General features: G+C 36.6%; 1 protein-coding gene and 1 long non-coding RNA gene across 19 annotated transcripts; both read right to left on the bottom strand.

The window, feature by feature from the left end:
- Positions 1-57: 57 nt before the first annotated feature.
- On the bottom strand, positions 58-27,048 carry LOC113724862 (probable ubiquitin-like-specific protease 2A). 18 transcript variants are annotated; one of them, XM_072073824.1, is made up of 10 exons: positions 7,778-8,205; positions 3,877-3,925; positions 3,739-3,799; positions 2,437-2,619; positions 1,421-1,826; positions 1,167-1,334; positions 949-1,080; positions 766-847; positions 553-666; positions 58-469 (listed from the first exon to the last, which is right to left on the bottom strand). In XM_072073824.1, the coding sequence occupies exons 3-10, from the start codon at positions 3,788-3,790 to the stop codon at positions 377-379; spliced, it is 1,230 nt and encodes a 409-aa protein (XP_071929925.1). In that variant the 5' UTR covers positions 3,791-3,799; positions 3,877-3,925; positions 7,778-8,205; the 3' UTR covers positions 58-376. The 18 variants fall into 18 exon arrangements, with proteins under 18 accessions (XP_071929925.1, XP_071929938.1, XP_071929906.1 ...); XM_072073837.1 differs by having other exon boundaries at positions 2,437-2,497; positions 7,778-8,204; XM_072073805.1 differs by lacking the exon at positions 7,778-8,205 and adding an exon at positions 4,462-4,618 and having other exon boundaries at positions 2,437-2,497.
- Positions 24,882-25,655, bottom strand: LOC113724873 (uncharacterized). Its single transcript, XR_003457218.2, has 4 exons — positions 25,551-25,655; positions 25,367-25,448; positions 25,159-25,272; positions 24,882-25,075 (listed from the first exon to the last, which is right to left on the bottom strand). It is a non-coding gene; the product is annotated as an uncharacterized lncRNA (long non-coding RNA).
- Positions 27,049-27,837: the final 789 nt, after the last annotated feature.

Below are 27,837 nucleotides of genomic sequence, written 5' to 3'. Positions count from 1 at the left end.
TTAATTACAAAGAAATGAGTACAAGAAATCTGAAAACTTGTACAAAGAAATCTGAAATGAGTACAAGAAAACTTATCAATAGTTGATCAAGTACAAAGAAAACTTGACAATACAATGGTTTATTAAGTACAAGAAAAACAAAAAACCTATTTTCTGTTTAAAAGAAAGAACCCAAGCGAAAACTGAAAATGAGTTCCCAGAATGTAACAATCAAGTTTGCCGCTCATAACATGTAGCCCCGAAGAGGCCCTTCGTTAATAATCACTAATCACAACAATTGCTTTTTCTGCTTACACTGCTACTTCTTCAAGAGTCCTGGATGCAACCTATATTACAGACTGCTACGCAATACAAGAAGGTGATGCACCTGTACAATCTATTCATCTGAGCTTGTAGTGTCGACCCGAACTGATTCGAGTGTTCTACAGAAGCCGTCGAGCTCTTCAAGAGTGAACCAGTCTTCTGTCATCTACAATGTATGAGAGAAAATACCAATTATTATACAGGTTAAAAGAAACTTTTTCTTTAAAAAGATAAACGAAGAGGACTCACAAAGTAAGGGTAGCCCTCGTCGATGCTAAACATCTCAGGAGCATTCTTTATGAACAAATAAATATAGTAAAGGACAAAATACCCACATTTTTTATCATCTATCTGCTGAGGAATCTGGGAAAAAAAAGAAAAAAAAAACATAATCATTGCGTCTTTTTCAGTATAAGAATCCAACTGAAAATTAAAATAAGCTGATGATTAATTGTAACTCACACTAGGAACCAAAAGAGGAATTTTACGAATCAATTCTTTGGTTTCTGGCCTCTTCTCATTTTTATATATGTCCATAACAAACCTATGAAGCAGAAAAACAACAGATCATTATGAGATAAAATAAGACACCGCGCGCCAACTTTTTGAGACCAATAATAAACAAGTAATTGATTGATCAAATACTTTCTAATTAAAGGTTCAAGCCTCTTAGGATCTGTCATGTGCAGCGAATCCAACAATAACATGCAGGGAGTGCTGCTTTCTGATTGCAGGCTTTCACCGAAATGGCAGAAGATCAGGAGATTCCAATGAGACCTGACAAGTACAATCTCGATGAACAAGATACTCCAAAAGAAAAGATGTTAACTAACTAAGCCAGTTGCACAATATAAGAGACCTACCACAGAACAATGGGAACCAGAACATATTTTTTTGAAAATATATCTTCCCTCTCTATCCATTTTAACACCTTTTCCTTCCATTTACTTTCCGCGTATGTGTTAAACCACAAGCAATCCATGCATGCAATTGAGTTTCTCTTCTCTGCAGAAACCTCACTCCATATGTGGCTGCATAATGCAATGCTTTTAACACAAGTAAGGCTTTGAAACAGGATCATAGTGCAACTTTAAAAACATCAAACTAGAAAACTTACTCCATGTAGCGATAAAATTGCCTGGAGCTTAAAACTCCTTCCGATGTGATTGAAGTGCTGAAATTCAGGGGTCTCCTTGGTTGCCGTCGAACTCTTTTTCTTGGAATGGTAACTTCAGAACCACTTCTATTGACCATTCTTCTGCTTCTCCTGCTTCTAGTTCGAAGAGGATAGGCATTGCTGTCGTCCTCAATAAAAGACTCTCCAACAATTTTAATTTCTTCTTCAGCACTCAAATTATCAGACTCTACTGGTCCCTGAAGTTTCCCACAAACTTGGAGTGGGGGGCTAACATCAGAATCAGTTGTATCAGTTAAAGCTTTGCTTTTTCTATTTCTCGTTGAATGGCGACGTGACTTGATTTGGTTCTTTCTTGGGTGTCTGGAGGTCACACCTTCTTCATGATCTCCACCATTGACAAAATACACGAATTAGTGTGGTTTGTTTCTCTTCCATCCAAGATAATTTGCAATTGACTTTTTATGCCAACTACTGTCATCAATTATCAGCAGATCATACTTTAATATCAACGCTTTACAAAAAGGCAACCAAGTAAACTTTACAAAAGGAAATTGTGATTGAGGGAAGCTATCATATGAATTCACTCCTTCAATTCCATTAAGATGATTTTAAATGAGCTTGAAATCATAGGGTCTCAAGGCATTGAAATAATAGAAATAGATAGTTAATTTATTTTGTATTTGTTTCTTTCCCATTTTCTATACACAAATCATTATGATCAAGTGATTCTTCGTTCATTATAGAAATGTCTCTGTCATCCTTAAACCTTTTACCTCTACCTCTTCTTACTCAATTTTCTGTTTAGATTTCAGAAAATATCTCAGACTGCAGTCAATATGGTATCTGTAAGACCAACAAGTTGACCCAAAAAGAGACTTGTAATCCCTTGTCATAGAAGAATAGAAGAACTAGATCTTTTTAGTTGGAATATTAACAATTAACAATTAACAATTAACAAAATCAAAATTCTAAGTATGGCCGAGTGAAAAATATACCAGTATCAACAACATCTGTTCTTTCCTTGGGTTCACCTCTACTTTCTGACATCTGGCCAGGCTGAAAATGTTGACATATGAGGTTAGTTTTAGCATAAATTTCCTGCATGCTTTTTAACTTATTTGGGCGAGGATACTGAGCAGCTTGCTGATGCGACTCTGTATTGTCATATTCAACAGGACCTATTGTAGAACAATAAACTTACCTATCAGAAATGCTGAACATAATTTCAATTCTGAAAGTAACAACAAAAGATCTTTTCTTTTTCTTTTTTTTTTTGAATCTAACAACAAAAGATCTTATCCTTAAAGAATTCGAAGTAGTAGCACTAGATGCATCATAATTAAGCTCCAGGACAGAACACTGTCACGTACAATAGAAGCTCATTGTATCCACAAGTAATGTATTGGGATTTTGGCTGCACCAGCTACTTATAGTCCCTTTCTATTTTTTTTGCCAGCAATGATAACAGTTTGTATAACCTATTCTAGCCTAATCTAAGAGGAGGGGGAGGGGAAGCCATAACTAGAGGATGGTGGGAGGCAAGGATTGAACCCTCTACCAAGACTTAAAGATGTCTTGGTGACCAACAGCCCAAGAGGCTGTTGGCTAACTTATAATCCCTTTCAAGTTCATGCATATACCACCTATTCACATAAGTATATTGATATTTTATATCTTAAATCTTTGGCATGCTAATACATCCAATGAATTTTTTGACATGCTCATACTTTTCTGTACAATAGTATACAGATTTGGGATTATAGGGTTTATAATGGTTCTAGATCTGTACAATAGTATATAGATCATACTTTAATATCAACACTTTACAAAAAGGTAACCAAGTAAACTTTACAAAAGGGAATTGTGATTGAGGGAGGCTATCATATGAATTCACTCCTTCAATTCCATTAAGATGATTTTAAACGAGCTTGAAATCATATAGTCTCGCGACATTGAAATAATAGAAATAGATAGTTAATTTATTTTGTATTTGTTTCTTTCTTATTTTCTATACACAAATCATTATGATCAAGTGATTCTTCGTTCAATACAGATGTCTCTGTCATCTTTAAATCTTTTTACCTCTACTTCATCTTACTCGGATTTTCTGTTTAGATTTCAGAAAAAATCTCAGAATGCAGTCAATATGGTATCTGTAAGACCAACAAGTTGAACCAAAAAGAGACTTGTAATCCCTTGTCATAGAAGAATAGAAGAACTAGATCTTTTTAGTTGGAATATTAACAATTAACAATTAACAAAATCAAAATACTAAGTATGTAGAGTGAAAAATATACCAGTATCAACAACATCTGTTCTTTCCTTCGGTTCACCTTTGCTTTCTGACATCTGGCCAGGCTGAAAATGTTGACGTATGAGGTTAGTTTTAGCATAAATTTCCTGCATGCTTTTTTAACTTATTTGTGCGAGGATACCGAGCAGCTTGCTGGTGCGACTCTGTATTGTCATATTCAACAGGACCCACTGTAGAACAATAAACTTACCTATCAGAAATGCTGAACATAATTTCAATTCTGAAAGTAACAACAAAAGATGTTTTCTTTTTGTTTTTTTTTAATCTAACAACAAAAGATCTTATCCTTAAAGAATTTGAGGTAGTAGCACTAGATGCTTCTTAATTAAGCTCCTGTGCAGAACACTGTCACGTATAATAGAAGCCCAAAGTATCCGCAGGTAATGTATTGGGATCTTGAGTGCACCAGCAACTTATAGTCCCTTTCAAGTTCATGCATATACCACCTATTCACATAAGTATATTGATATTTTATATCTTAAATCTTTGACATGCTACTACATCCAATGAATTTTTTGACATGCTCATACTTTTCTGTAGAATAATATACAAATTTGGTAATTATAGGATTTATAATGGTTCTAGATTTGTCCAAACTCATCTCGTTGGAGGACTCAAAAGGACGGGCAGTAGTTCACATAAGCGAATACGTGTGTGCGCGCTTCAGGGAGAGCGAGACAGAAAGATAAACTTGAATGTCTGATACCTTGTTTCGAGTTCAGACAAGTGATGGATTTCAGAGAGCAATTGGAAAGTGGAGGAATGGCAGCAACTGCTGGTTGAAATGAGAAAGTAGATGGATAGATTGGCATTACAAGCTTAAAATGAATAAAAGGGTTTTCTCATTTGGGGGATAAGGATCTACCTCAGACGAAATCTAATAGTTGTAACCATAAGCCATGATGCAAACAAAAAAAAAAAAAAAAAAAAAAATCAATTTTCACTATGAAACGGTTTATTTACAAAAAGATGTGTTTTTTCATTTAAAAATATAAGTGCAAAAAAGGCCTAAAATGGGACTTTAAGAATACAACAGTTTGGACCCAAAATTTAATTTAAAAAGAGTTTTTAAGAAAATAAGAGTCACTACTTGGTATAATGTTTAGGTGTACCAAGTCTCCCAAAAATATTTTTAATAAAATAAAAAATAAAATAAAACCCTTTTCGACAATTTCAGATCTTTGAAAACAAGAGAAAATGAGTTTGAGAATCATGGTTGAAAAAAGGACAGGCAAATGTTGTGAGATTGGCTCAAACCTAAAGCATCTTTTCAACCTAGTCTAAATTAGTTGTGAGATTTAGTCAAAACTTTCCTAATCTAACCCTTAAATTTATCACTTTTGGATGTTTCCTATATAGATTAAAAACCTAAATTTAAAGAAAATATCGAAATGGGTAAAATGTCCATTCAAGGTTGAATTGGTACCAATCGCATTAATTGCAAAATCCAAAATAATTCGTTAAAGGAGTCACGAGACCAAAAGATTGGGATGCAACATAATGAATACGAAAGACAAAAACTCGTGACACAATTTTCTTCTAAAAAGATTAATGGGATATTAAGTTAAAGAGCTATAATCACCCATTTTCCATATTCGAAAAGTGACCCTCTAATCTAAACAAGCATATGCACTAGCTTATTTCTTCTAATTTTCTAAATGAAATATGAATCTAAATGATCTAGTTCACACATATAGAGGATAAGGGAATAATATAAGAGGAAATATCATGCAAATGAGAAAAATGACTTAAAATAGGAAAAATATATGACAATGCAATAAATAACATACGAGGGTTGAATCTAACGTGTAGATGGTCTAAGGATCTAGCGTTGGACTAACCCTATTTTAGAAATCTTCATTAGCATTGGACTAGCAGGGAAGTAGAGGGAAAAGTTACAATTAGCGTTGGGACTAGTGTGGTAACGTCATGCATTCATAATACATAATAAAACAAATAAAACATGAATTAAAACAAGTAAACATGTAAGAACATATAGCATCTAACACATAAGTATAATATTTAGATGCAAAAATCCTAAGAAATGCGACAAAAGCATATAAGCACATAAGCCACATAAACACACAAAACCTATCTATTATAGCGGAGACCTAACTATAATCTAAAATGGGAAAAAATATAATAAAATAAATCTATCTATCCTATCTATTACATTTGTCTATCTAATTACAATTTTTGTAAAAATAAATAAAAATATTACCTATCTATTACATCTTGAGGCATTTAAATACCTCCCAAATAATTACAAAATTAACCAAACAAACATTAAAAAATTGAATAAGCATTTGAATTAAATAAATAATAAAAAAATGTGAAAACATATAAACATACAATAGCACGTAGGAGCAGATCAGAACATATAATCACAATTTAAAGGGTAATATAGGTACCTCCCTTTTGAAGTGGTGACTAAATGAGGTAAAGTCGCCCTATCTATACTCAAAATTAACAAAAAGAACACGATACCAATTTACTTAAAAATAATAATAATAATTACCAGATTCGTATTATTATGTTAAAAAATGTAAATAAACTCAAAACACTCAAAATTTACAATTTAAATGCATGCAAGAGAAGCACAATTAACAACTAAAGGAAAGGGACAATTATAATTGAAAAAATCAAAAACCATAGGGACCAAATTATAAAAATAAGAAAGTTTTGGGGTCAACGTATAATTTTTGAAACCATTATGGGTCAAAATTAAACAAAAATAAAATTTAGAGGCTAAAATGTAATTAAATTAGGGACCCAAATGAATGAAATTTAAAAATTTTTAAGCCACAATAAAATTACTCAAAAGATTGGGACATAATTACAAAATTCAATTTCTGATTTAGACTCAATATAAACAATACTCTCTCTGTCCCATTGAAGTGTCATACTTTGCATTTTGGGAGGTTTCAAAACAATTGTCATGTTAGAAAAGTCAAAGTACCGTTCAATCTCTCTTTTCAATATAACCCTTCTTTCTAATTATATGCATGTTATCATTGAAAATTAGAATTTATGGGGGTCAAATTAAAAAAAAAAAGTATAAACATCACGATCAAATCACAATTCTTAAAAGGTTAAATTCTCCAAATATAATTAAATAAATAGGACAGAAGGAGTATAATTTTAGGCCAAAATCTAGAAACAAAATTGGGCCATCATCTTAGCACTTGGGCCGGATTACTCTAGTCCAAAACAAAAATGCAAGCCAATTCATGAAAAAAACCAAGCAAGTCCAAAGAATAATGGAAATTTAATAGAATGAAAACTTTGGACTCAGCTCCAAAACCCAACCACAAGCCTAACGAAAAATAAACACAAATTCACCAGAAAAAAAAAAAAAAAAAAAAACAGCCCAATGTTTTTTTTTCTTTTTTTCTTCCTTTTTCTTTCTTTTCTCTCTCTCTCTCTCTCTTTTTTTCTTCTTCTTCCCTCTTGTTCTTCTTCTTATCCGGTGGACTGAAGTTCGGGTAGCCGACGTCCGTGGCAAACGCCGGCGGTCTCTCCGATCACAAAATTTCATTAAAATACGTCTCTTCACTCGATTTTTCGCATAGAGTCCATTTCCTGGCTTGGTTTTTCAAAAAAATGCACGAAAGGGTGTCAAAATGGCAAAATGCAGCCACGGTTTTATTTTTAAACATCACTAAAATCTTCTCCAAAATTCATAAATTTGTACCAAAACAATCCTTGTAATTTTTACAATATAATTATGACCTTAAATGGACAAAAAAAACCCAATTTAATTCGATTTTTCATTTAGGCATTTTTTGAAACATTTGGAATGCAAGATTTAGGTTCACACAGTTCATGAAACTCGGACAGATTTGAACTCCCAAATTTTACCAACAACCAGTATACCTATTACCACAAAGAAAAGGAACGAGAGAAAAAAGGAAAGGAAAAATGTTAACCGTCTACTCCTGTTCACAAAGCCCTCATTATTTAACTTTTAATCACAGAAAGCCAGTGGCCACATTTACATAAGGGAAAAATGAGAAGGGTACCTTAACTGGCTTAATAGCCTTTGAATTCTAGTGTGCAAATTTATTGAAGAAGCCCGTGACCATACTCCGACACTGGCGACTTCAACAGCAGTAACAAATCTTCCTTGTTCTTCTGCCCTTTTTTTTTTTTTTTTGAGAGAGAGAGAGCAAGAGAGCTGAGATAGGGAGTTGTATGTGTGTATGATTGTTGTGTGTTATTGAGAGAGAGACCGAGAGATTTTTGGGGGAGTTGAGGAGAATGTGTGTAGTGTGTGAGAAATTGAGAAAGAGAGGAGAGGCCGAAAGTTGACTGAGAATTTCTTTTTTAGTGTCTGTGAGTTGAGGGGAGAAGTGGAGAGAGCCGATAGATAGAAAGGAGTGAGTTATGTTAGTCTTGTGTGTTTTGTCTTGAAAGAAAAAGAGGGAGTGCAGACAGTGTGAGTTGTGAGAGTTTTGGTTGGTCAAAAAGGATGGATTTTGTACCAAAATGATGAAAAGAAAGATGAATGGGAAATTGAGTGTAAAAATAGTAGATTTGGTGAAACAAAAATGATCAGGATGATTTTTTATTTCTTGATTTTCTTTTTTTTTTCTTTGATATTTCTATTCCCATCCCTGATCCTGCAAACATCTATATGCCAATCACCACACCACCCAATGAAGTTCGAATCCACAATAAACTGTAAACCGTATTATCTTGAACCACATAGTTTTGTGCTTCCAGGGTGATCCTTTTAACACCCATGCAAGGACAAATAGAGTGATTACCTTTTGCTACTTGTGATATTGGAGTGAACCTTGCTTGCACCAATAAGGGAAACAAGAAGAAAGGGAACTAAAAACTATACACTGCTAAGAAAATGCTGTTAGTGATTGAGCCTACAACCATGACCAACTAAAAGGTTTTAAATATTATTGACCAACGCGCTTATCCTCTTACTTGTATTCCTCACCTTGGCGAGGAGCGGGGCCTGGGCTCAGCGGATCTTGTATCCTTTTCTCTGGAACTAAGCTTCCGTGCTACTGAAGAGGTATTAAGTAAGAATGTTTGGTTTCATCAAGTTCTATTGCTTGATCAGCTACTAATTATTCAAAGGGGTTGGGAAACTATATTGGTTCCATCACTGATTTTTGGCATGGACATGATTTTGGCCTCACTTTTTATCCCCTGAAATATTTTGTAACTTGTCAGTATATTTATCATGATTTGATTTGATCCAGTTCTGAATGTAGGCTTATAATATAAACACATTTGAGTGATACACAGAGGACTATAATTAGGATCTTGCTGGTTTGGGCCGTGTGAAGCTTCAGCAGGTAAACTTTAGTTGCACTTATTGGTTGTTTCAAATGCTTGTCTTCTAGAGTTTTTGCTCCACCTGCAGTTCTTATTTTGTTTTGGCTCTTCATCAGGGAAGAAAGGAGAGTTGGTTTATCCGCATAAAGTTGGCTACAAATCTATCTATCAGCTTATCAGATACATCATCCAGGAAACAGGTCATTCCAGCCTATCTGCAACATTCTAGTAACTTTCTTTGTTTACCATGCTGTCCAGCCGATACTCCCAATTATCTGTGTTCTTAAAAAAAAATTGTGCTTATCATTGATTGGACTGGACATTTCAAAGGAACTTCCTCTGAACGTGGATTTGGTTGTACATTTCTTCAGCTAACTTAATATACGTCATAGCTTCTCAGTTGACTTCGATGAAATAGCAGACAGATTTGTTGACTGATTATTATTCCAACTTTACTCCTATCAGGGATATGTTGTTGTAGAGACAAATTTCAGGATGTATGCATATTCATCTTCCAAATTGCACTGTGAAATCTTACGTCTATTCTCAAGGTGTGAAGTTACAGTGCTTGCTTAAGTTTCTTGAAATCATATCATTGAGGAAGAAAAGATAAAAGATATACTCAATATTCTTGATGAAAATAGAGTTTTTTTTTTTTCAAACAGTTTTATGTGTATAGTTTATATCTTCTCATGAGAAATGCTTTTGTAAGTGATCAAACTATTCACGAGGATATTTTGTAGAGCAGTGTAGATAATTATGTTATGTTGTACCAAGTTGAAACAAGTCTGTTGAGACCGGCTATATCTAGAAACGCACTCCCACAAGTTTGAGCTACATAGAAGTTTAGATCTTGACCAAATGCAGAGGTTGGAGTACAGTTTTTGGCCTTCATTCGTGGTTGCTCTGCTTACCATGTATGCAAAAATGACCGAAACTACATATAACCCTTAAATTTCCTAGCTTGCTAGCCATCTGAAGAGTCTTTTATAACCCTTAATATAAGATCTCATGATCGGTCTCTAAATGTTTAGCGAGGGATGTAGCTTGCATAGGATGTGGTTAATTCTGTAGCTAGACAGTTAATTATGTAATATGTCCCCTTTTTTAATTATTTTTTTTCAAGATTAGCTCGTCAATTTACTAATTGACTATAACGTCATGTAGCATTATCTTTTGTCTCTGAAAATCATTCTACTTTTTTGCAATGTTTTGAAAAGTAGACTGAACTAGCTGGTTCGACCGGTTGAATCGCGAACCGGCCATGATTAGGCATAGCCATGATTCTATTTGGAATCGAGAACCAGACCGGAACCGGACCGTTTGGAACTGGACCAAAACAAGAACCAAAACCGTGGTAGAACCTAAGATAAAGGTTCCAATTCTGGTTCTCTAAAAAATAGAACCAAAACCGCCGGTTCCAGAACCGTTAAAAAATAATTAAAAATAATTAATATAAGTAGTGAGATAATTCGAAAAAAATTAGTTGTGTTTAATAGGTTTTAAGAAAGTTTAAATTTTATGGGCTTTTTTTTTTATGGGTTTTAAGAAAGTTTAAAAGGTCAAATTAAAAGCTATTGGTTTGAAACTAAAAGCCATAAATGGTATAAAACTTGGAGTCTTGGACTGAAAGCCCACCATCGTTTATTTTTTATCCTATCCTCTCCCTTATTAGTTATTGCTAAGCAAATTTTAGCAACTCCGACATCAACAGTAGCGGTGGAACAAGCTTTTAATGCCGGTGGAAGCATTTTGGATGAGACAAGGTCGAGATTAAGCCCAAAATCACTAGAAATTCAAGCATGTGTGGATAATTAGACTAGAGCAGAATATAGACAACAAGAAATGGAAAAAGATGAAGAAGAAAAATTCAATTATACAACTGATTCTAATGCCATCGCAAGCAATGAAGATGATTAAATAATTAATGTTGGTTTTGATATTTCATCTCAATTTCAATGAAAAAATCATGTATTTTCTTTTCCATTTAAAATGATTACCATTCGATAGTGCAATGTATTTTTTAATTTGACAATGTAATGTACTTTTCATAAAATTTGTATTATCTATTTATTACTTCATACTTTGTAGAATAATAATAAAATTAAAATATGATCTTTATTTTGTATTTATTTTTTTACATTCTCTTTGAAATTTTGAACATATTGTTATATTCGTATTAAAATTGGTAAGGATAAGAAATTAAATAAAATTGTATACAACTATACGGAACCGGAACCGGAACCATAAGGAACCAAAATCAAAACTATAAGGAACCAGAACCAGAACTAGAACCATCTTAGATGGTGCGGTTATGCGATTCTGATTCTACCTCTTTGAAGAACCAAAACCAGCGGTTCAGGAACCGTGGCTATGCCTAGCCATGATACCGGTTCTATATTAAAGTTGCCCTTGTCAAAAAACTCAGGATCTTTGCGATGGAAAACCAACATAGTAACCATTGCATCATCACATCCTATTAGTCTCTTTTGATAATACATTTATATAAAACAAACGTCCACCCGATAAAATCTCATCCATGACTCTTTTTGTATAATCTTCAACTCTCTCTCTCTCTCTCTTCTTGACAGGTGTCGGGGTTGTGCAATAATAAAAATCTACTCAACTAAAGTTAATTTTTGTAAATAGTGATAAGTAGGGTCGAATCCATAGGGACTGGATGTAACTGTTTCTTTTCAAATTCACAGTAACAAAGGGGGTGTTTTTGTGCAGAAGGTGACAATCAAAGAAATTCAAATACAATCTAAGAAACTACTAAAAATTAAATAACAAATTACTAAAATCAAATAGGTGATAATTAAGGATCTAGCCAAGAAATAACTTCAACAATGGTTCACCAAATTGATCATCGATGCAAAGCCAATTTCAATTATTTATCAATAAATATGTTATAACTGCCAAACAAGCGATGACAGTCAACCCCTCCTTACTGTATCGGTAATTAAGGTACGCCCGTTAACCACTACTCTAATTGAGAAATAATCTTAGGTACGCCCGTAAGATTTAATTTCCCAACTGCCTTATGCATTAGAGGAGCCCTATTCTAACTAAATAACGCACTACCAGGATTAATTTAAATTAGTCCGCGTATTCTCCTAACACAAGTCTAATTATGCCAATTGTCACTATTTTAAGGCAATTAAACAATTACGGATTTAATGCCCCAATTGACAATAGGTTACTAAATTAACTAATTATCCGGATCCAAGACAATCAATTAATTGAATAACCATAAATACTGTAATCAGAGAATATGCGAATAACAATAAATAAAAGAAAAAGATAAAATTAAATCAATCTCACAATTTTTAGGCGAATCAAAGCCTCCGTTGTTCCTTGACTAGAAAAGGGAATTTAGTTTATCTTTAACGAATAAAGCACACAGGAAATCGAAGCAACCATTGCGGCCATTGACTCCGAAAATGAGAAAATTCAATTCAGTTCGGCAATGAAGGAAAAGTCAAGATTACAAAGAATGCCCAATTACTTTTCTTTGCCTTCACATCCTATAGAAGCAAAAGCACAATAAGACGAAAAGAGGAAAAGTCAAAAGAAAAGCTAAGCTAGAGGTCCTACCATACGAAGACAGAAAAGCTACCCAGAAAAAGTCAAAGGAAAGCTATCTAATATTCCTACTGCTACTGTGCGGCGTCCGCGGCCAGCAGAAGAAGAATACTCCAGCCCTCTCTTTTGCAATGTTGTCTTCCGCAAATTATTGAAAAGGGATCGCGTCTTGATATTTCAAAAATGCCCCTGAACGCCTGCTTCTTAAACTCTTTCATGATAACTGCCAAATTGGCACTTGTTATGGTATTTTCGTTCTACTCCCTGTAATAAATGTAAATTTTCAAAAGTGAGTAGGATCTAACAATTAATCCACATCAACTCAGGTAATAAGGAAAATTAATAATAAAATAAATGATGAAATTGCAACCTATCACTCCTCTTTTCTTTTGTCATCCCCTTTTTAATCAAATCTCTTTAATTTTAATTTATTAATATTTTCTTCCATCTTTTAATTTTGTTTTTGTCTATTAAATTGAAAATAATAAAAAAAATTATTTTTCTTTAACCATAAAGATTAATTATTAAATGTTACAACCACTCACTTTCATCTCATTTTTTTGCTTTTTATCAAATTTACATCTCTATTTTCAATTCTTCTGACTTCCTTCAAACTCCAAACTCCATTTTTTTTTAAGTTGCAATCTCTAAATCCCATAGACATGAATTAAATTTAATCTCACAATGTCTAATTTTCATAGACGTGACTTTTGTATAATTTCAAAATATTGTGGTATTTTTGGATTGGATTTAAGATTATTTTTTGGTAGATATAATTGAGATTGAGATGAATTTTATTTGTTTCAACTTATAATTTAAAAAATTTATTTTTGAAAATCCAAGTTCTTTGAAAATATTAAACTTTTCATTATATAAAGTTTTAAATTGGTCCATTGCATGTCTTATTTTGTGCATATATATTTATATAAATTATTTTTAAAAAAATTCATTGAACCAAGGTTGAACCGATCCGACCGGTTAAACCTTGACCCTAACACCTCACAGGTTCAATTAACAGTTCGAGTTTTAAAACTAGTTTTTTTTTGTGGTATTGCAGATTATTTCTTTTCTTCACAGAATGCACATCCTTGAGTTGCAGAAAGAACAGCTTAGCTTCTGTGCCTGAGAATGTCACTGATCAGGTTCTTCAATCTTTGTCTGTTGAATAATGTGCTAAATCAATTAGCTTGATTAATGAGGTAGTTGGAAAGCTTTCTAGATAGTTGTAATATTCTTTAGAATGATGGAAATTAAGAGAGTTGGTGGGATGGTTGGAACATTTCTCTATGTATCTAGAATGATTATTTACAAGTATAAATTGACCTTGTAAACTCCAAACCAATATAAGAGAGTGAAAAAAATAAAAGAAAGAAACAATTGAAGCCACCCTTACCTCCAAATATTCCTCTCAATTCTTGGCCTAGTATCCAACAGATTGGTATCAGAGCTAAGGTTTCATTGCCTTAGCTCATACCCCAAAACCAGAAAATTTTGAGAAATTTCTAACTACAAGATGGCCAATCATACTAGTGATGGTCTTCCAATTCCCATATTCTCCGGTGAGCACTATGATCATTGGTTCGTAAAAATGAGAACAATTTTTAGATCACAAGATTTGTGGGAATATGTAGAGAATGGCTATAGAGAACCAGAAAGTGAAGAAGGTCTCACCAATCAAGAATTAAAGGCACTTAAAGAGCATAGGAAGAAGGATGCAAAGGCTCTTTCACACATCCAGCAAGGTGTTAGTTCAGATATTTTTTCAAGAATTATGGGAGCTGATCATGCCAAGGAAGCATGGGAGATTCTACAAAAGGAGTTTCAAGGAAATCTTAAGGTAAAGAATGTTACTCTTCAAACTCTTAGAAGAGATCTTGAAAATTTGAAGATGGGTGATGATGAAAGTATTCAAAATTACTACACAAAAATCACCACAATTGTAAATGAAATGAAAACCTTTGGTGAAGAAATTAGTGATAGCGGAATTGTTGAAAAAATTCTTGTTAGTTTGCCTCCAAAATTTGATCCAATGGTATCCATAATTGAGGAGACAAAAGATATTGCTTCAATGAGTGTTCAAGAGTTGATGGGATCGTTGAAAGCTCATGAGAGAAGATTGGCTAGACATGCTGAAAAATCTATTGAAAGCGCATTCCAATCAAAGCTGAATGTCACCCCCAAAACCAATGAACGAGAGCCATCTTGCAACTACCAAAGAGGTGGAGACTCACAAAGAGGAGGTAGATATGGCCGTGGAAGAGGCAAAGGCAAAAATTCAAGAGGAAGAGGAAGAAACAACCTTCAAAGAGGCCTTAATGCTGAAAATTCACAATCTTGCAGCTACTGTGGTAAGACCAACCATCTTGAGAAAGACTGTTGGCATAAAGACAAACCAAAGTGCTACTATTGCAAGAGGTTTGGTCATATTGAGAAGGATTGCAGATTCAAGACCAATCACCAAGCACAATTTTCGGAAGACAAGCAAGGAGAAAGAAACTTATTCTACGCTTGTCACACAGCCACTAAAGTCAAGAACAATATGTGGTACCTTGACAGCGGTTGTAGCAATCATATGACAAGAGATAGATCCATTTTTATTGACTTGGATGAATCTATAAAGACTGAAGTGAAGATGGGCAATGGAGTCATAGTTCAAGCACAAGGATTGGGAACAATTGGTGTCCAAACCAAGCAAGGTATGAAGTTCATTTGTGATGTTTTGTTTGTTCCTGATTTAGACCAAAATTTATTAAGTCTTGGACAGCTTCTTGAGCATAAATATGCACTTAACTTTGATGATCATGAGTGCTGCATCTATGACAAAAGGAATGGTAGACAGCTTGTGATGAAAATCCAAATGCAAGCAAATCGAAGCTTTCCAATCAAATTCAATTATAGTAAAAATCAAGCCTTGAAAGTAAATGTCAATGAAGATTCATGGTTGTGGCACAAGAGGTATGACCATTTGAATTTTCATAGCCTCAAAGTGCTTCAACAAAGAGGGATGGCATATGGTTTACCAAGAATTGAGGAGAAACATGAAGTTTGTGAAGGTTGTGCACTTGGCAAATAACACCGGCAACCATTTCCTAAAGAAGCTGCATGGCGAGCCAAGAAGATCTTGGAGCTGATTCATACGGATATTTGTGGGCCCATGAAGACAACTTCTCATGGAGGTAACAAGTATTTCATTCTTTTCATTGATGATTTTTCAAGAATGACTTGGGTCTATTTCATGAAAGAAAAATCCAAGGTGCTTTCAATTTTCAAGAAGTTTAAAAGTCTTGTTGAGAAACAAAGTGGCTGTTACATCAAGAAGTTGAGGAGTGATCGTGGTAAGGAGTACACGTCAAATGCAGTCCAAAAATTTTGTGAAGATGAAGGTTTGGAGAGGCAACTGACCGTTGGCTGTACACCACAACAAAATGGAGTCTCGGAAAGAAAGAACCAAACTGTGATGGAGATGGCAAAATCCATGTTACATGACAAAGGGTTGCCAAAGGAATTTTGGGCTAAAGCCGTTTATACAGCTATGTATTTGCTCAATAGAAGTCCTACAAAGGCCGTGTGGAATCAAACTCCAATTGAAGCATGGAGTGGAAGGAAACCATCAGTGAAACACTTGAAGGTTTTTGGGAGCATTTGCTATGCTCAAATTCCAAAAGAAAAGAGGTACAAGCTTGATGAAGTAAGTGAAAAATGTATTTTTGTTGGTTATAGCTCCAAGTCTAAAGGTTATAGATTGTTTAATTTGAAGACTAACAAAATCATTATTGGTCGAGATATTGTATTTCATGAAAATGCTGCTTGGAATTGGGATGAGAAAAAGATTGTGAAGCAGGGTGTTTGCCATCATAAAGAAGAAGAAAATTCAACAAATGAAGAAGAAAATGGTGATGATTCAACACCAACAAGCAGTCCACCATCATCTCCAAATTCAAGTTCAAGTTGCAGTTCTCCAAACACAACTCCAATGAAAATGAGGAGTTTAAGTGATGTTTATGCAAGATGCAACTTTTGCATTTTTCAACTAGAAAATTTTGAAGAAGCATATGCAGAAAAGGATTGGAGAAAGGCAATGGAAGATGAAATTTATGCAATTGAGAAAAATGAGACTTGGAAGCTAGTTGAAAAGCCTTGAGACAAGGAAGTCATTGGTGTCAAGTGGATTTACAAAGTTAAGATGAATCCAGATGGTTCAATCCAAAAGAAGAAGGCAAGACTTGTTGCTAAGGGTAATTCACAACAGCCCGGAATTGACTACAATGAAACATTTGCACCGGTTGCAAGATTTGATACAATTAGAGCTCTCATTGCCATAGCAGCCCAAAAAGGTTGGAATCTCTACCAACTTGATGTTAAATCTGCCTTTTTGAATGGAGAATTGAAGGAAGAGGTGTATGTTCAACAACCTCAAGGTTTTGTCAAAGAAGGACAAGAAGACCAAGTGTATAAGTTGAAGAAAGCATTATATGGATTGAAACAAGCTCCAAGGGCTTGGTATAGTCAAATTGACTCTTACTTCATGGAGCAAGAATTCAAGAAGAGTAAATGTGAGCCAACCTTATATGTGAAAACTCAAGGTAACTCAAACATTCTCATTGTTGCTTTATACGTTGATGATTTGCTTTACACTAGTAACAATGAGAAAATGATTGTTGATTTTAAGAAAGACATGATGAAAAGATATGAAATGAATGATATGGGACTGCTACATCATTTTCTTGGTATGGAGATTTATCAACATGGTGATGGAGCTTTTATTTGTCAAAAGAAATATGCTGAAAATATTCTTGTGAAATTTGGTATGGCTGATTGTAAACCTATGGCTACACCACTTGCTGTAAGTGAAAAGCTTGTCAAGGAAGATGGTGAAAAGAAAGTTGATTCCATTTTGTATAGAAGTTTGGTGGGAAATTTGCTTTATCTCACAGCTACAAGGCCAGATATCATGTTTGCTTCAAGTTTATTATCAAGGTTTATGCACAATCCCAGTCAATTACATCTTGGAGCAGCCAAGAGAGTGTTAAGATACATCAAAGGGACACTCGATTATGGTATCCAATTCAGCAAAAGCACTACTTTAAATCTGCATGGTTATTGTGATAGTGATTGGGGTGGATGCCTTGATGATATGAAGAGCACCTCAGGCTATTGTTTTTCGCTTGGTTCTGGAGTATTTTCTTGGGCATCAAAGAAGCAACAAAGCGTGGCACAATCATCAGCTGAAGCTGAATATGTATCCGCAAGTTTGGCAACATCACAAACCATTTGGCTTAGGAGAATTCTTGAAGATATTGGTGAGAAGCAAAAGGAAGCTACGGTGATGTTCTGTGACCACAAATCAGCAATTGACATTGCCAAAAATCCAGTTTATCATAGCAGAACTCGCCATATTGCAATCAAGCACCATTTTATTCGAGATGCAATTGAAGATGGTAAAGTTGAACTAAAATTTTGCAAGAGTGAAAACCAAGTTACAGACATCTTTACCAAGGCACTTCCAAAAGACAAGTTCAACTACTTTCGAGAGATGCTTGGAGTTCAAGGACAGCACATTAAGGGGGGAATATGTTGAATAATGTGCTAAATCAATTAGCTTGATTAATGAGGTAGTTGGAAAGCTTTCTAGATAGTTGCAATATTCTCTAGAATGATGGAAATTAAGAGAGTTTGTGGGATGGTTGGAACATTTCTCTGTGTATCTAGAATGATTATTTACAAGTATAAATTGACCTTGTAAACTCCAAACCAATATAAGAGAGTGAAAGAAATAAAAGAAAGAAACAATTGATGAGCAATGGGTCTTGTGCTAAAAAAAATTGTCATCATTTGTTATTTCAATTGCCCCTTTACATGATAGAATAATATAAAATCACCTCATGCTCCACATTCTTGCGTCTACATAATTGCTACTACTACACTTATCTACTACTATGTTTACATAACCTCTATTACAATAGTTATCTACTATTATTACGAGTGGTTTCGGCCCACATATAGAGCTGACAAAAAAATTCAAAAGCCATCAACCCACCCAACCGGTCCATTAATTTTAAAGGATGGGTTGAGTCAATTAGGTTATGAATTTTGTTAGTTTTGGTAAGAACAACCAAACTTATTCATTGGGCGGGTTGAATTTTTTATTTGGGTTCCCAATATCCAACTTATTTAAAATAATAAATACAAGATTCAATACATATATTGCCAACCACTTGCATTTCGAGATGTGTTAACAATTTATTGACCAATTTGTATTCACAATTCTCATATATATGTTTTCAATCAATTTTTTTAATTTTTATATAAGAAAAAAAAGAAACTCATGCTTATTTTACTTTTACAACTATAGTTAAACTTGCTCAACTTTTATAATGATTTATTATGCCTTTTAAGAGTATGTTGCTTTTCTCCCTTTTTTTCTTTTTTTTTTTTTGGTTATTGTTCTCAGGTTGCTATTTGTTTCTGTTTGTTAATATTTCATGTATATAGAATAGAGTTTTAAATTTGGTCTAATTGCATTCTTTTACTTTTCTCTAACTTGTTTTATTTCATTGTTAATAATTCCTGATCAATATCATAATTCAACAAATTATATGTCTCTTAATTACATTTTCAAGCATAATATAATCTAGCATTCAATAATTTAAATACACAGAATATTACAACTTACAATAAGGCAAATATGAATAGTAAAAGTGTTAAATAAGTTTCAATCAATTAGTAGTATTAAAAAGTATAAAGTAAACAAATTTTTTAGCTAATTTGTTTAAATGAAAATTTTATTATCTAAAATTCACAATACAAGCAATATAAAATATTATTCTATTTATGATGTGTTTCCAAGGAGTTTAAGAAGTGAGTGTGTGTTTGTGTGTGTGAAAGTGTGTTTGTGTGTAAAAATATATTTATGTATGTGAAAATGTGTTTATGTGTGTGGAAAAATCTTTTTGTGTGTTAAAATGTATGTAAGAAAATTTACGTATCCAAATGTATTAATTAATATGATGGGTCATGGATTTGAGATGACTCAATATGACCCAACCTAAAATCAATCCAATTTAAAGTTGGGCGAGTTAAGTATAACCAATTTAAGTGAAAACCTAATATCAACTAATCCAAAACCCACTCAATTCATCCAATTGCCAAGTACAGGCACACCTAATGTGTGTGCTACTAATAAAAAGATATTTAAAATGATTAGCAATATTTTTCTGCTAGAAATAGTTAAACTGTGTAATATGTTAAAAAAAATGGTAGCTTTTTTTTGTTAGAGAAGTGGTAGTTAATTCAACAAATATGAAGTGGATGTAGAGAGGCGAGTAATTAAAATAATGTAATTCTCTTTAGAAGTATGGGCATACTAAGCAATACATTAAATGACATAATTTGTTTATGCCAAACCCCTCGCTCTCGCTTCATATATAGTATGATAAGACATTTATCTCAAATCTTTATACCAACTTCAATATAAAAAAATCCCATAATTAATTCCTTTGCTGCAACTAACCTGTTGTTATACATTTTTTTTCATTATTTATTTTTTTTCTAAAATATGCACACACATAGAGTGCGCCTCCCCCACTAGTATTTACGTATGAAATGATTAGTTAGCTAGCATTCAATTTGTTAAGATTCAACTAACATCTACTAAAATTGGTGCAAAACCACAAGAATCCCTTAATGTCAAAATTGACATGTTAAATTTTTGACAAATTAAAAAAGTGTCTAGGTTAATCTTGGAAGTTGGAAAGGGCCAAAAACAAAAGCACAAGCAATAATTCGAACAGACGGGGTAGTTGGAGAAATGCAACATGACCGCACAAGTCTTATGAAAGCAAAGAGAAGAAATCTGAAATGAGTACAAGAAAACTTATAAGTAGTTGATCAAGTACAAACAAAACTTGACAATACAATGGTTTATCAAGTACAAGAAAAACAAAAAACCTATTTTCTGTTTAAAAGAAAGAACCTAAGCGAAAACTGAAATGAGTTCCCAGAATGTAACAATCAAGTTTGCCGCTCGTAACATGTAGCCCCAAAGTGGACCTTTGTTAGTTATCACTAATCACACTGTAGTAGGACAAATTTCCCAGTAGCCACGTGTCAGTTAGGGCATGATGACCTGTCAGCTCGGCCAACGAATCCACGTATGACACATGTCAGCTCGGCTCTGTCACAAGCGAGGTCGGCAATAGAGATCGTACAGCTCGGACACCTCAGTTCGGTATAGAGAGAAATCAGCTTGGCCACGGCCGTCGCCTCTTTATGGAGTGGGACAAATGGGCCGCCGCCTCCGAACCTTTAGGGGCAGTAGTATGAAACCCTAGAAAGACTCCGAACTCTAAGGGGACTCCGACTCCCATATGGAAACTACTACCCGTTAAACCTATAAATATAGCACTACGCGACAACTCAAGGTACGCCATCTACAGTACCCTCCATACTATTGCCTTATTCTTAAACTTTACTGACTTGATCATCGGAGCTATTTCGGGGACTCTAGTCCCGCCGTTGTTCTTTCTCCGTAGGATAGTCTGTTCGATTTTCCCCTCTCAACTCAGCTGCACTCAGCCAGCTCTGTTCGTAGCAGCTCAGCTTGGGTTGCGTCCTTGGCAGCTCACCAGTCCAGCTCGCCAGCTCGCTCCCTCTCAGCTCGCTCAGCCCGTCGCAGCTCAACTCAGATCTTATTTTTGGCAGCCGCATCAATTGGCGCCGTCTGTGGGAAGCAAGTACTCTCTTTTGCGAAAACATGCCGAAGACTAGATCCCAGAGGAATGTGGACAGATCTAAGGGGAATGAACAGAGTGATCCACCGCACCCCCGTCAAGATCCAATTTTGGAGGACGAAAGGATTGAACTCTCACGGATCCCCGTAGAGCAGCTGGTGCAATCGGTGGTGGCGAATCTGCCTATCTTCGAAGCCATTGTGAACTACCTGAAGGGACAATCCGGAGATCATCCCAACCAGGAACACAAGGCACGGAGGACAACCGGAACTGGGCAGTTGGAATCTAGAACATGGAGCCCTAGCCCCCGACCAAAGAGGAGCCCGCAAGAAGCTCACGCGTGAGCAAATCGAGGTTCTAGAACCCTCCCACAAGAACTCTCGAACTGATCACCTGGAGCCCATCCCAAGGCTCCCGCGGATGGAGCTTCCTCCCAAGAAAGAGGAATACCCGAAGCAGGATGAACTGGATCTGTTGTCGGATCCAGAGGTGGACAGGTACACAACTTCTCCCTTCATACCAGACATCAAAGATTATCCGCTGCCAGCGAAGTTCAAGATACCTTCCATGAAGTCCTACGATGCGACCACGGATCTAGAAGACCACTTGTTCGCATTCCAGACACAGATGCGCCTGCAAACGGCTGCCGATGCCGTGAGGTGCATGACCTTCCCGATGTTCCTGGAGGGGAAGACCCGTCAGTGGTTTCAGGGATTGCCTCCCAGGTCAGTTCGGTCCTTCGGCAAGCTCGCACGGCTGTTCGCAGCGCAGTTCGTGTCTTCACGAGCCTTTCCAAGAGTACTGCTCACCTGATTACAGTTCAGCAAAGGCCCGAGGAATCGCTCCGTGAGTACATGGTCCGAGTCCCTCCAGGTCCGGGATCGGGACGATAAGGTTGTCATGGCCGCCTTCATCAATGGACTATGCAAACAGAAACTATAGACCGAGTTCGTGGAGAAACCTCCCAAATCAGTTCGGGAGATGTTGGACCGAACTCACGAGAAGGCTAATGCAGTGGAAGCTAATCGTTTGAAGGGTGAACAGGAGAAACTACGAGGCCAGAGATGGCAGAACTTCTCTGTTCGGCCTCAAAATAGAGATGATAGAACTTCTTTGTTCAGCCTCAAAATCAAAATGGAGATGATATAATTTCTTCTGTTCGGCCTCCAAACATAGAGAGCAGAATTCCTCTGTTCGGCATCTAGTCGAGTAATGACCTGCTGACCGTTCAGTTCGGCCTCCAGCTGAGTAATGACCTGCCGACTCTTCCGTTCGGTCTCCAGTCGCAGAGGAACCAATTCGCCAATGTCATGTGTCAGTTCGGGCATAGGCAGTTCGTACCAGTCAGCTCGGGCCTTTACAAGAGCCAGTTCGGACAAAGCCACCGCCTCCCAACTGGATGGGCTTAGTGGCCAAAACTCTCGAGTCTTTCAGGGCCAGTAGACATAATCCAAGGAGGAGTCCATTTCTAACAGGGCTCATAATCCTATAAAGAAACTACTACCAAGAACCCTATAAATATAGTTCAACCAGACAATACAAGTCCCGTAGTTCGTGCCTTTTGCAGGTCAGTTCGCTCACCCCACTAGTACTAGTTCACTTATAACCAATTCGCGCAGTTCGAGACTGCTCAGTTCGGATCGTGCTATCGGCAGTCGCATCACTGAACATGTCAGGGAGAATGGCCAAGGGGGCTGTGGAGTTGTCTGAGTATGACTTGGGTTACCAGTCTCGGATAGCCATCGGATCCCAGGTACTGGTTGATTTCATAGCGAAAGGTATTCTCTTTGGGCAGCAGGAGATCGAACAGGCCGGAGAAACTGCCGAGGTCGTACAAGCCACAAAAGTCGCCGAGGCCGAGCTGACCGGAGACGCAGCTGAGGCCAAGCAGGTCGAAGAAGCTGCCGAGACCGAACAGGCCGGAGAAAATGCCGAGGTCGTACAGACCGCAAGAGTCGCCGAGGCCGAGCTGACCGGAGACGCAGTTGAGGCCGAGCTGGCCAGAAACGCAACTGCGACCGAGCAGGTTGGAGAAGTTGCCGAGGTCATATGCGTCGCAAGAGCCGCTGAGGCCGAGCTAGCTAGAGACGCAGCTGTGGCCGAGCAGGTCGGGGAAGTTGCCGAGGTCATACGAGCCGTAAGAGCCGACGAGACCAATCTGACCGGAGACACAGCTGAGGCCGAGCAGGCCGAAAAAGTTGCCGAGGTCATACGGGCCGCAAGAGCCGACGAGACCGAGCTGACCAGAGACACAATTGAGGCCAAACAGGTCAGAGAGGCTGTACAGGCCGAAGAAACCAATGAGGTTGCTGGACAGGTCATCCCAACCTAGACATCGTATATTGATAGAGCATCAAACAAGGGTGTGGAGTCGGACCTCTCCTAATCAACCCTACGGGGAAAGAATTGGCTTGCGCCTTGAGGTTTGACTTCAGGGCCTCCAATAACGAGTCCGAGTATGAGGCTCTTTCATTAAAACTCACTCATTCTGTCTATACATGACCTGAGTTGTTTGGTCGCGCATGGTCCTATCTTTTCATGCAAATATCTGAACTATTTTGCATAAGTGGGAAGTCAGTTCGCGCGCTAGCTCAGGGACTGTTCATGCAAGTGTATTTCAACAGCATAATAAGAAAGACATGAATAAAAAATTTTGCTAAGTATAGAAGAAACAAAAGTCTATTCAGTCCACAAGAGTCTATTTACAAAGAAGGAGTTCATACAAAAAACGAACTGGTTCTACTCAATTCGGTCTTACAAGTTACTCGAGCAAGGGCCGCAATCATGAGTCCCACACCGAACTGACTCTTCGCCAAGAAACTTGGTCCAGACTCATGCGACTTTTCGATGACTCTGGACTCAAAGGGGGGCTAGTGTAGTAGGGCAAATTTTCCAGTAGCCACGTGTCAGTTCGGGCATGATGACCTGTCAGCTCGGCCAACGAATTCACGTATGACACATGTCAGCTCGGCTCTGTCACAAGCGAGGTCGGCAATAGAGATCGTACAGCTCGGACACCTCAACTCGGTATAGAGAGAAATCAGCTCGGCCACGACCGTCGCCTCTTTATGGAGTGGGCCAAATGGGCCGCCGCCTCCGAACCTTTAGGGGCAGTAGTTTGAAACTCTAGAAAGACTCCGAACCCTAAGGGGACTCCGACACCCATTTGGAAACTGCTACCCGTTAAACCTATAAATATAGCACTACGCGACAACTCAAGGTACGCCATCTACAGTACCCTTCATACTATTGCCTTATTCTTAAGCTCTACTGACTTGATCGTCGGAGCTATTCCGGGAACTCTAGTCCTGCCGTTGTTCTTTCTCCGTAGGATAGTCTGTTCGGTTTTTCCCTCTCAGCTCGGCTGCATTCAGCCAGTTCTGTTCGTAGCAGCTCAGTTCGGATTGCGTCTTTGGCAGCTCACCAGCCCAGCTCGCCAGCTCGCTCCCTCTCAGCACGCTCAGGCCGTCGCAACTCAACTCAGATCTTGTTTTTGGCAACTGCATCACACATCAATTGTTTTTTCTGCTTACACTACTACTTTTTCAAGAGTCCTGGATGCAACCTATATTACAGACTGCTGCACAATACAAGAAGGTGATGCACCTGTACAATCTATTCATCTGAGCTTGTAGTGTCGGCCCGAACTGATTCGAGTGTTTTATAGAAGCCGTCGAGCTCTTCAAGAGTGAACCAGTCTTCTGTCATCTACAATGTATGAGAGAAAATACCAATTATTATATAGGTTAAAAGAAACTTTTTCTTTAAAAAGATAAACGAAGAGGGCTCACAAAGTAAGGGTAGCCCTCGTCGATGCTAAACATCTCAGGAGCATTCTTTATGAACAAATAAATATAGTAAAGGACAAAATACCCACATTTTTTATCATCTATCTGCTGAGGAATCTGGGAAAAAAAAAGAAAAAAAACATAATCATTGCGTCTTTTTCAGTATAAGAATCCAACTGAAAATTAAAATAAGCTGATAATTGTAACTCACACTAGGAACCAAAAGAGGAATTTTACGAATCAATTCTTTGGTTTCTGGCCTCTTCTCATTTTTATATATGTCCATAACAAACCTATGGAGGAGAAAAACAACAGAGCATTATAAGAGAAAATAAGGCACCAAGCGCCAACTTTTTGAGACCAATAATAAAACAAGCAATTGATTGATCAAATACTTTCTAATTAAAGGTTCAAGCCTCTAAGGATCTGTCATGTGCAGCCAATCCAACAATATCATGCAGGGAGTGCTGCTTTCTGATTGCAGGCTATCACAGAAATGGTAGAAGATCAGAAGATTCCAATGAGACCTGACAAGTACAATCTTGATGAACAAGATACTCCGAAAGAAAATATGTTAACTAACTAAACCCGCTGCATAATATAAGAGACCTACCACAGAACAATGGGAACCAGAACATATTTTTTTGAAAATATATCTACCCTCTCTATCCATTTTAACACCATTTCCTTCCATTTATTTTCTGCGTATGTGTTAAACCACAAGCAATCCATGTATGCAATTGAGTTTCGCTTCTCTGCAGAAACCTCACTCCATATGTGGCTGCATAATGCAATGCTTTTAACACAAGTAAGGTTTTGAAATAGGATCATGGTACAACTTTAAAAACATCAAACTAGAAAACGTACTCCATGTAGCGATAAAATTGCCTGGAGCTTAAAACTCCTTCTGATGTGATTGAAGTGCCGAAATTCAGGGGTCTCCTTGGTTGCCGTCGAACTCTTTTTCTTGGAATACAAACTTCAGAACCACTTCTATTGACCATTCTTCTGCTTCTCCTGCTTTTAGTTCGAAGAGGATAGGCATTGATGTCGTCCTCAATAAAAGACTCTCCAACAATTTTAATTTCTTCTTCAGCACTCAAATTATCAGACTCTACTGGTCCCTGAAGTTTCCCACAAACTTGGAGTGGGGGGCTAACATCAGAATCAGTTGTATCAGTTAAAGCTTTGCTTTTTCTACTTCTCGTTGAATGGCGACGTGACTTGATTTGGTTCTTTCTTGGGTGTCTGGAGGTCACACCTTCTTCATGATCTCCACCATTGACAAAATACACGAATTAGTGTGGTTTGTTTCTCTTCCATCCAAGATAATTTGCAATTGACTTTTTATGCCAACTACTGTTATCAATTATCAGCAAATCATACTTTAATATCAACACTTTACAAAAAGGCAACCAAGTAAACTTTACAAAAGAAAATTGTGATTGAGGGAGGCTATCACATGAATTCACTCCTTCAATTCCATTAAGATGATTTTAAATGAGCTTGAAATCATATGGTCTCAAGGCATTGAAATAATAGAAATCGATAGTTAATTTATTTTGTATTTGTTTCTTTCCCATTTTCTATACACAAACCATTATGATCAAGTGATTCTTCGTTCATTATAGAAAAGTCTCTGTCATCCTTAAATCTTTTACCTCTACCTCTTCTTACTCGATTTTCTGTTTAGATTTCAGAAAATATCTCAGACTGCAGTCAATATGGTATCTGTAAGACCAACAAGTTGACTAATCCCTTGTCATAGCAGAATAGAAGAACTAGATCTTTTTAGTTGGAATATTAACAAGTAACAATTAACAAAAGCAAAATTCTAAGTATGGCAGAGTGAAAAATATACCAGTATCAACAACATTTGTTCTTTCCTTGGGTTCACCTCTACGTTCTGACATCTGGCCAGGCTGAAAATGTTGACATATGAGGTTAGTTTGAGCATAAATTTCCTGCATGCTTTTTAACTTATTTGCGCGAGGATACCGAGCAGCTTGCTGGTGCGACTCTGTATTGTCATATTCAACAGGACCTACTGTAGAACAATAAACTTACCTATCAGAAATGCTGAACATAATTTCAATTCTGAAAGTAACAACAAAAGATCTTTTCTTTTTCTTTTTCTTTTTTTGAATCTAACAACAAAAGATCTTATCCTTAAAGAATTTGAGGTAGTAGCACAAGATGCATCATAATTAAGCTCCTAAGCAGAACACTGTCACGTACAATAGAAGCTCATAGTATCCGCAGGTAATGAATTGGGATTTTGGTTAGCAACTTATAGTCCCTTTCAAGTTCATGCATATACCACCTAGTTACATAAGTATATTGATATTTTATATCTTAAATCTTTGGCACGCTAAAACATCCAATGAATTTTTTGACATGCTCATACTTTTCTGTACAAGAATATACAGATTTGGGATTATAGGGTTTATAATGGTTTTAGATCTGTCCAAACTCGTCTTTTTGGAGGACTCAAGAGGAGGACAGTAGTTCACATGGGCGAATATCTATGTGTGCGCATCAGAGAGAGCAAGACAGAAAGATAAACCTGAATGTCTGATACCTTGTTTTGGGTTCAGACGAGTGATGGATTTCGGATAGCAATTGGAAAGTGGAGGAATGGCAGCAACTGCTGGTTGAAATGGGAAAGTAGATGGATAGATT

Source organism: Coffea arabica, chromosome 1c (genome assembly GCF_036785885.1).
Source record: "Coffea arabica cultivar ET-39 chromosome 1c, Coffea Arabica ET-39 HiFi, whole genome shotgun sequence".
NCBI classification, from domain to species: Eukaryota; Viridiplantae; Streptophyta; class Magnoliopsida; order Gentianales; family Rubiaceae; genus Coffea; species Coffea arabica.
Note: the sequence above shows the minus strand (reverse complement) of the source record. Positions and strands in the feature narration are given on the sequence as shown.